The sequence below is a fragment of the Parasteatoda tepidariorum genome, chromosome X2, assembly GCF_043381705.1.
Source record: "Parasteatoda tepidariorum isolate YZ-2023 chromosome X2, CAS_Ptep_4.0, whole genome shotgun sequence".
Lineage (NCBI taxonomy): Eukaryota > Metazoa > Arthropoda > Arachnida > Araneae > Theridiidae > Parasteatoda > Parasteatoda tepidariorum.
Window position 1 is genome coordinate 44,679,767 of NC_092215.1, and position 10,216 is coordinate 44,689,982.

At 25.8% G+C, this 10,216-nt stretch overlaps 1 protein-coding gene across 1 annotated transcript in view; it reads left to right on the top strand.

Annotated features, from left to right (window-relative positions):
• The window catches only part of LOC107443638 (uncharacterized), a 29,230-nt gene extending 19,764 nt beyond the window's left edge, over positions 1–9,466 (top strand). Inside the window, exon 4 of the mRNA XM_016057578.3 lies at positions 4,590–9,466. Within this exon, the coding sequence (XP_015913064.1) occupies positions 4,590–4,769 (180 nt within the window). The 3' untranslated portion in view covers positions 4,770–9,466. The remainder of the gene's footprint in view (positions 1–4,589) is intronic.
• Positions 9,467–10,216: the final 750 nt, after the last annotated feature.

The following is a 10,216-nucleotide window of genomic DNA, read 5'->3' on the forward strand; positions in this document are numbered from 1 at the left end:
TTCAATAATTGGGATGCTCAGAGCCATCGCTATCCCAGATGTCTGAATTTCCCGGTTTTTTGGACGGGCCAAAAAGTGACACTAATCAATGTTTTATCGAACCCAAATTACAAGGAAAAAGTGTAACACATTTTACTATACGAAAAGAAAAAAAGCTCTCTTAAATTTTAAAAATAAATGTTCGAAAAATAACATTTAAAAGAATAAAAATATTTGGAACTTTAGACAAGAAAGCAAGTTAAAAAAATACAAAATTCACAAATTTATTTTTTGAAAATAATTAAACCATCAAATTAACTAATATAAAACAAAAGCAATGATTAAATAACGCAATATATTTTTAAAAAGGAAAACTTTTTAATTTAAATGAAAATAACACTTGAAAATTATAGTTAGGGATAGTTTAAAAAAAAGGACTAGCATAAATATTAAAACCAGGAGCAAGGCAGGATATTATAAGAACAACGGAATTTTGAAAAAAACTTTTTGATAAAACCTGTGAATAAATGGTTCTCTACTGTATTTTCGAATTGTAAAAATAAACAAATCTATTTAACAATGTAATAGAGCTCAATAAATGTAAAAAAATCGATCAAAATTTATAAATCAGATGCTTTTATTTTCATAAAAAAATTTGTTTTCATAAAGTTGTTTGTTTTCATTTGTTTTCATAAAGATTATATTAATTTGAAAGAAAAATTAACAATTATGAATTGAAAAGGAAATCCATAATTAGTATATTTCAACCAAAACCATCTTATGAAAGCAAAAATAAATTATATCACATGAAAAATACTCTAAAAATGATTTATCACAGTTTTCTTTTTTAAATAATCTTAAAACGGTAGATATTTTATTGGAGTACCTTTTTCCTCACTCAAATCAACCGCATAAAAGCTTTTTTTTTTTCTAAACCGAACACGCAAATTGCAAGTTTTACATTTGTTATCCACAACAGAGTAACTTGCTCAGAATTTTTTTACTTCCGATTTAACTGATTAGAATAAAAACTTTTTTCACTGCAAATCACGCTTGAAGAGCATTGATTCAAATAAGTTCTTTTTTTAATTTATATGAGTGCTTAATCAATACAAATTTAAGAAATGTTTTAGAAGTTTGCGCCATAAAGAATTGTGAAAAATACTACAAAAGGATATGAAACTGAAGATAGTTTGAACTAGTCCATGAAGACAATTTAAAAACCACATAATTAAAGATGAAAATCGATATAAAAAATTAGTTTCTTCTTTATAATGAATTGTAAATTAACACCAAAAAATAAGGAGAAATTGAAGCAGATTATTCTTTAACACGTCCTGAATAGGAGGAGGGAATGTTGAACATCTAAGTAAACCATCATAAATTATTCTAGTGTCAAGGTTCAGACATTTCCAATAAGCATTCACAGCATAGCAAAATCTGTGCTAAGCAATCTCCTCTAATTTGAAGTAGTCATGAAGAGATATAGAATTATGAATTAAAGACCAGCAAATGATTTTTAACACTTGCATTGTAAATGCAATTTCGCACCATGTGGTATTATATGCATAATTTTTGTTAAAAAAATTATTGGTGCTTGAAAAAAGTTACTACTTGTTGAGATGTTGATGTATTAGCCATAAGTTGAAGAAGATGTTGATTGATGTATTTTTAGTTGTCCATTTAAATGAGATATTTCATATCTTTGATGTACCCTCTTCCCAACCTTTTAATCCTGATAACTTCTAACTTCGTTTCTGAGAGGAAGGATAAAAACAGGGCTTAGGCAGGGAAACAGGTCACAATATTTATTTAATAATTATTAGAGAGAGAACAATCACAAAAGTGCCCCTCAGTAAAAGTGCTCCTCAATAATAACTATAAATAAAATTATTATATATTTAAGAAAAATACCTTTTTACAAAAACAATAGCGTTTCTATTTCTTTAGACTGAGTTTCCCGCTCTCTTCCTTACCTTCTACCCACTGAAGCAAAAACTGTGCGTATGTCAGAGTTTGGAGAGAAGAAGCTGCGAAGGGTGTAATGAGGAAAAGGGATGCTGCGAGCAAGATATTGAGCTTGCAATATTTATCATTTTAAAATGATTTGAAAAAGATATATTTTTGTTTTTTAGGATTTTCAATAATTGTAACTCATTTCTGTTTAAAATCAAATGTATTACTCTTCTCATAGACTTCAGCAATGAAATGATCTTATGTAAAATCTGAAACAAAATTTAAAATTTGTTACCAATGGACATCACACAATGTTAAAAATTTGCTCGATATTCCTTGGCGGTCACAATATCGATCAACATTAATCAAGAATATAATAATATTCATGTGGTATGGTTAGGGAGTTCAACCAAAATATGTTATTTACAAAATGCATGGATTGATGTTTAATGCTTTCAATTACTTATGCTGCTTACTTAGTTAATTATGCTGCTTACTTAGATTTAATAACTTAGCTGAAGTATTCTAAAAAAAAAAATTTATGGAAAAATTTAATCATATCATTAAATATTGTTAATGTATTTAAGGCAAGCAATTTTTTAAAAATAGTTCTTAAAATGTCTTCTTTTAAAATGTGAAGCTTATAATTTTTTTAATATTTTCTCTCTCTTCTAATGGTCTCCTTTAAATTTTTAACTGATTTTGCTATGGTTGTTAATAAAAACTAAATGTAGTTATTTTGCATTGATGTTTAAATTCAAGTGTTTTTCAGTAGAATATAAGATGTTCCAAATGTAGTAGTTTCTCTGAAATAAAAATGCTCTGAAATGATATGCTAGAGCCTGATTTCAAACCTTTGAAAATCTTGACTATATTAAACACAACTCTGACTTATTGAATAACTTAAAGGTTTTAAACTTGAGTGAGTTTAGGCAATTATTCATTTTATGAGCTTCTTTCTCGTATTGAAAGAAAGTAATTTTTTTATGAAGAAAAACTACCTTATTAACAAATCTAAATAAAATTCCTTGAGTGTTATATTATGATTTAAATTTAGGTGAGTGTTGAAGAAACCTATTTTTTCTAATAAAGCACAAAAAAGTGGAAAAACTAGTAGAAAAAGTGAAATTTAATATGGATTAAGATAATCTGTTCAAAATTGATCAAATTTGTCTAAATTGGTTTCTAATCTTGGTATAAAGTATAAATAATAAAAGTGATGACTAGTTTTAATTTTTTTATAAGCTTCTCAATATATTACTTATAAATAAAATTTTTTATTTCTTGTTTCAAAATTTAAACCTTACAAGAATTATAACTTTTTTAAATTTAGAATTTTTAATTTATTAGTTGTGCAATTTCATTCGTCCTTTTGTTCTATTCTCTTTGAATTAAACTTTGCCCTCTATGTAAACTAAACTAAAAACTTGAGTTTTGTTTCTTCCTTCAATAATACCTATAGTGCGGCTTTGAGGAGAACTCCTCCAGACTGAAAGTCTGGGGCTGTCTGCTGCTATGGTAACAAGCGAGGACACATTTCTAATGGGGGTGAAATGGAGGAAATAGGGTGTCGATTGGTTTACTCACGACGCCCTATACGCTAAGATAAAACCAAAACTAATCAACCCACACCCCTATTTGAAGGGGCCTTTCCTCGTAACCATAGTACCCACCACGATGCGAGATGGGTGTCTGGAGGCGTTCTCCTGAAAGCCGCACTATATCTACATTTTTACCACCCAGGTAAAAATTTACATAGGTATTATTCATTTAATATTTTATCATCATCATACCATTCATATTCATTTTCTACCACTTTATTTTCAACCATAAATAGCTTCATCCCCATAATCCATATTTTAAATTTCTGCATAATTCAATCAGAAAAATTCCTAGCCTTGCTTGAAGTTCTGATTTAAAGGGTTTTTATTTTTCTGACAGAGCCTGTTATCATTTGTAGATTGTAGCACTCAGATATCGTTTGTAGATTTTGTTTCACTCAGGCTCATAATAATAGAGGTTCTTGTTCCAATATAATATTTCAAAATACCATTCATCAAGTATTGAATAAATTTCCACTTATTAATTTATTTGTTGACATTTTCTTGAAACATTTTTGCTGTTAAATTTTCTTTTTGAGAAATCAAAATCGGTTTTAATAAACTTTCAAGAAGAAAATCGCAATTGCCATTATTAAATGGCACATTTTAATATTTTTATTATTTCTGAACAGTATTTCTACTACATTTTTTTTCTGTTTGTGCGATTTCAGTTTTAGAAATTATTATTGACATAAAGGAAAGTTTTTTTTTTATAAAAAAGACTTCATGCAAAGATTTTTCGTATTGATCATTTGACTTTTGTTTGTTTTTCATATCAAGTCCAGAATACAAACTCATTTAAATGATTGAAAATAATTCTTTTGTGCATTTATTTCTCTGTTATATTCTGACTAAGAAACTTGAAAACAATAAAAATTTTAAACAGTCCAGCTACTTTTCTATTAGTTTTCAATGCAAAATAATTAAAAATGCTTTTTTAACTTTACTTTAGTACAAAACAATTTTTAAAACAGTTTGCCATTTTGTTTAATTTTTTACTCGTACTTTGGCCTGATCTTATTATGATTGTTAAAAAAATGTTTGTTGTTTTAGGATTTAAAGAATGCATTCTCTCCCATGGATATTGCTGATGCATTTGAAGTTCCTGAGCTGACTAAGTATTACAAAATTGCTGTCCATCCTCTAGAAATGCCTCCAGATGCACAACCTCGCAATGAAAGTGTAATGTTCATTAAAAATGTTATATCTTATTGGCTTTCTATGTTAAAGTGATTTGTAGTCTTTGTTGAAACATTCTTGTAAATATTTCATCTTAAGATTTCATTTCAACTGTATTTAATTTGATTATATATGTGAATGTGTCTGAATTTTTTGTTTAAACAATGTTGTATACAATTAACAAAAAGGAAAAATATCAAGTATAACTTATGATACAGTTAATATATTGTAATGTACGGTATCTAAATAGCAGCTTCTATAATTTCTAAAGCATACCTAATATATTTGTAAATTAGCTCTAATTATTACAAACTTGGAACATTTGATAAAGGAATTTCTGGAATAAACATACTTAAATTTTTAAAGTTTGAACTACAATGCCTAAAGAATGATGGTTTAAACTTTTAAAATATTTAAGATATAGCTTTGGAAAAATAATAATTTCTAAATACATTTTATTCTTTCTTTTAATTAAATTTTATATAATTTCTCTATCTCTGACATACTGCTGATTTCATTGAATCTTAAGGCTTGTCTTTAAAAAATTTAAGATTAAAATTTTCTTTTAAGTTTTACTCAGTACAATTAAAATAATTTTATGATTTAGGAATTTAAAAGAAATAGTTCTCTTATTAATGTATCATGAGCTATAAGGTTAATTAACCACTTTTTTAATAACTATAAGAGCAATTTTTATAAAAATTTAGTATGTTTTTCAATTTGAGATGTATCTTGGATAAAAAAAGTAAATTTTTTAGGAGGCATTTTAATATTCAAATAGGTATATTTGAATATTAAAATGCCTTTGAACAAGTTGACTAATGAGAAAATTGTGCTAAATATATTATTATTTAGCTTAATTTGTTCATCCAAGATTAGCTTATCAAATCTTAATTCAACTTACTCCATAAAAAATCAGGTCATTAGATTGAAAGTTATAAGTATTGATCCTTCTATTTTTGTATACTCTATTTGACTTCTTTTTTTATTTGCAAAACTTTGGTGTCTTTCATTTTATTCTTTTGAAACAGCTTCATTATAAAGCATGTCTTTCTTTCACCATGTTGCCATTTATGTTTTCTAAATCTTAAATTGCTCTAGTCTTTAATAAAAAATATAACTATTAAAAAAATATTGATTTTTTTTAAAGATTTACAAATATTTGTACATAATAGTTGTTTTTTATTAAAGTTATCAGTTGAAGCAATTTCATTTAATGAACCTTTAGTATTATTTTTAGAACTTTAAAGCAGTACTATGAACAATTACATTTATAAAAAATTACACACAGCTCTCAGTACTAATTCTCTTAATTTATTTTTAAATTTACTCTAGTTACAGTTTTAAGTACTTTGATTTGTCTTTTGGTAATTTTACCAATGTTTTCAGCTGCCTTGTGCTTTTAAGCCCCACATAAAATTTAATTCAAAATTCTATGCTTTTTTTTCAAACTAGTAAAAATATAAAATTTATTTACCTGTGTAATTAAAATCATTTTTTATTGTTTAGTGACAACTTTAAACACTTTTTCTTTATAACATTTGTGAAAAATTATTTTTGAAATTGTTTTGATTAATTTCTTTTGAAATTTCTTTTTTCAAGCTCTAAAAAGGTGACAAAATACTGCATTGTTCGTATTTTACCTTAAAAAAGACTAGCTCTGCCTAACCTAATTCTTTCACATTTACTGATCTTTGCAGATTTAGTTTATTATCATAGCATTGGTTGTTACATTATATTGGTGTAATTATTAGATAATATTTATTTAAATTTTCTTACACCACTAAAATATGTAGATGATGCACATTTTCCTCCACCTATTTATTCTTTGAGATGGATAAATACTGAGTATTGCTATTATATGTAATTTATATTAAAATTATCTGCTTAATATTCTGTTTTATGCTAATACTACATATAAAGTAATTTAGCATGCATGATATTGGTGCAAACTCCTGAATTTTTATTCTAGAATGTTCCGAAATTTCAAAACTGTCTTCCAAACTTCAAAAAAAGAATATATATATATATANATATATATATATCCTTAGATTTTATACAAAAATTAATAAATGAAAATTTCCTCCCAAAAGTTGTTTCCATTAGGAAAAGGCTTTTTTTTGTTAAATTTTTTTCAGTTGCAATATGTCCCCCCCCTGCCTCCAAAAAAATATTTTTTTCATTGTGTTAACAAAGCATTTCTGAAAGTGTTACTTCTGTTTAATATTGAGAATTTTTTTTGATAAGCCCTATATGTTCTAGAAATTATTTGCATAAATATAGTTTTAACATATGCATTAAAATTTCCCATTTCTAGTCTAAAAATGTTGATTATTTTATCTAAGTAATTTGTTAGGAAGCATATACACATACTCTCTCATATTAAGATAATCCTTTACTCTAAAATGTTATTGGTAAAATTCTTTTATACTTCGTTAATAACTTTTTAAAAATCGTTTATAACTAATTAATGCAATAATAATAAACATGTCATGTGCAATAATGAACAACGCATAATAAAGTCAGAAACAATCTTTAAAGCACAAATAATATACGAAAATGATAATAAGTGATTTTTAATTATATTAATTGTGCTTCAATCATTGTTTTGTAGTTTAAAATATTGCAATACAAAGGTAACTTTTATTTCTTTGTTGTACCACATACTAGTTATTATTACCTGTAATGTTATATATACTATTAATAATTTGTGAGGTAATACCATTATTGCTCTTTATTGTTATAATGTTTAGTTCATAAAAATGTTTGTTAAAATTTTTTTTGTTCCTACCACGGTTGCAATTATTTCAGATTTAGCAAACCATATATTAAAACAATATTTCATTTACCATTAAAACAATAACTGTACAGCTGAAAAATCTGTACAGTTGAAAAAGGTGCATGTGAAACTTGGTTTGAAATCTTTTTTAATTTTAGAATTATTCATTTTAAAATAATTAAATTTGTATATCATTTGTATATCAGCTGAAAAATCTGTACAGTTGAAAAAGGTGCATGTGAAACTTGGTTTGAAATCTTTTTTAATTTTAGAATTATTCATTTTAAAATAATTAAATTTGTATATCATTCCGCTTGGCTGATGAAATAAAGCTGTTAATGGTTAAGTATTTCAGGAAAATACACATAAATCCAGATTATAATATTCATAGTTATACACATGTGACTAACAACTTAATTTATGCTAAATTTATGTTCTTTTTAATTTCAAATTAAATAACATCTGTAAGATAATTAAAAGAATTTCATTTAAGTTGGATCATTGTTGTATTTGTGTTAATTACATAAAAAATTTCAATGTTTTTACTCTTGAGTAATTTTTCTATCTATATTTAAAAATGTATAAATGTAGATTGATTTGCACGATAAAAATATTTTACCCTTCTAGTACTATTAAAGAAAAGGCATATTTCTGAGAGTATGTTTCCTCTTTATAAAGTTTTCTCTTTTGAAAAAAGTAATTGAGAAACTGGTTTCTTCTATTGTTACATGTATGCCAGAACACAGAAGTCTAAGTGCAGAGAACTACCAGGCAATTAAAAAGTGTTATTTGAGTTGGAAGTTTGATTGAACTCCCTATTCAGATAGAAATAGATTTTCCATCTTTGTAGACTCTAACAAAATTTAAAATTTAATTATTTACAAATGTCACCAAAACTTTATATTCTATGTAAAGCAGCATTAAGGAATTGTTATTTGTGAAAAGTTGTACTGTTTATTAAATAGATATTTTTGTCTTTTATGACAAAACACGTAAGTTGGTTATATCTATATGTTTCTTAACTTAAATTATTCTATTTTCACACATGTTAATGTTAACTAAAGATAAGAGTTTATAATAAAAAAAGAAACAAAAATTTTCAATATTTTTTTATTGGCGGAAATAATTCTTTATGCTTGAAATATTTTATCCAATTTATTGCACAAACTTATGCCTAAATCCATTGTGTATTTCATCTGCTTGTTAGTATTTTCATCTGTTTGTTATAAGTATTAGATTGTTTTGTAGAGACAGAATAACTAAAAGAGTGATAATGAGCGATAATTTTTTTACATGAATGTCTAAGATATTACTTAAAATTTACATCAATTGGATGTGAGCACAACTAAAAATCAAAACCTATTGAATCATGTGTCAAAACTGTGATAAAGAGAAAATTGTTTCTTATACACACATATAGATAAAACACATTTGATGTAGTTTACTTGAAAGCAAGAGGATTTTGCCTCTATTAATTTGTGAAAATTTTGTATTTAGAAATAACAGGATTGTAGTTTAGTAGGCAATAAACATTTTTAGCCCTTCATATATTTTTAAAACTGTTTTGTTATACTTCACTTAACTTCATCTGAATATGTCTATGCACTCTATCTCTTTAAGCTTTATAATAAATTTTTGAATTTGAAGGATACTTTAAAATGATCATACTAGTATTTTGCTATGAAAAACTTAATAAAAAATGTCTATTATTTCATAGTTATGTTCAATTAGTGCATTTCAATTCTAAAATTGATATACAAGATTTTTGAAACTATAATTTTTATAACATTCCATTTGGATTTGTAAAGTACAAGTACTTCCCCATTTAGGAAGTATAAGTTTTGCTATATTTTTATAAATATATTATGTGAATTTAATGGAATTTAATTTTAAATTTCTGTAAAAAAAATTGATAAAGTTTTATATTGTTGTAGGTTTTTCCGAATTTAATAAATAATTCATACTTTTTAAATATGTTCTCTTTTTTATAGAATAATTCAAAAAACATTCCATTATCTTATGGAAATATACATTATAAATACTAAAAAGAAAATATTTCATAGTGCTTAATAAATGACCCCAAGAAACTGAAGTGGTAAGATATTACCTGATTAAAACTTCATTCGTTTCAGAAATAAATAAATAGGAAATAATAGTTGATATATTTCAAGCTTTCAAAAACAGACTTCTATTTTCAAGACTTGCCAGACATAAATAAAAGTGATTTAAAATATAAAACGATAAGTTGCCAGCAAAATATGGAATAATAACTTGTTACTTTACCGTTTTTTTTCTCCCATTTGTTTTAAAACTGCTAATATCCTCTCCCGTTTTGGTTTTAAAGTCATTTTTGATCAGTTAACAAAGTAAAATTAAAGTCTTTGAAAAATCCTATTAGCTTTAATAATCGCTGAGGCATTTACCATATTCATTGTCAGTGCAAACTTGGCTATATCAGACAAACTAGACACACTTTAAAATGTCGACTCAAGGGCTACGATAGATATGTCCATTATCAAGAATACGAAAAATTATCATTTGCTATGCATTGCTGGAATCTTGGGCTTAAATTCATTTTCGACTACGCCAAAATTATTTCCACCCCAATCATACCAACTTATCTTGATGCCCTGCAATCTTATTTTATTCATATGAATGCTGGTTCCCTTGTTAACAACATTAGTTCCTCACTACCTCTCCATAGAGTGGAAATTCGTTTTAC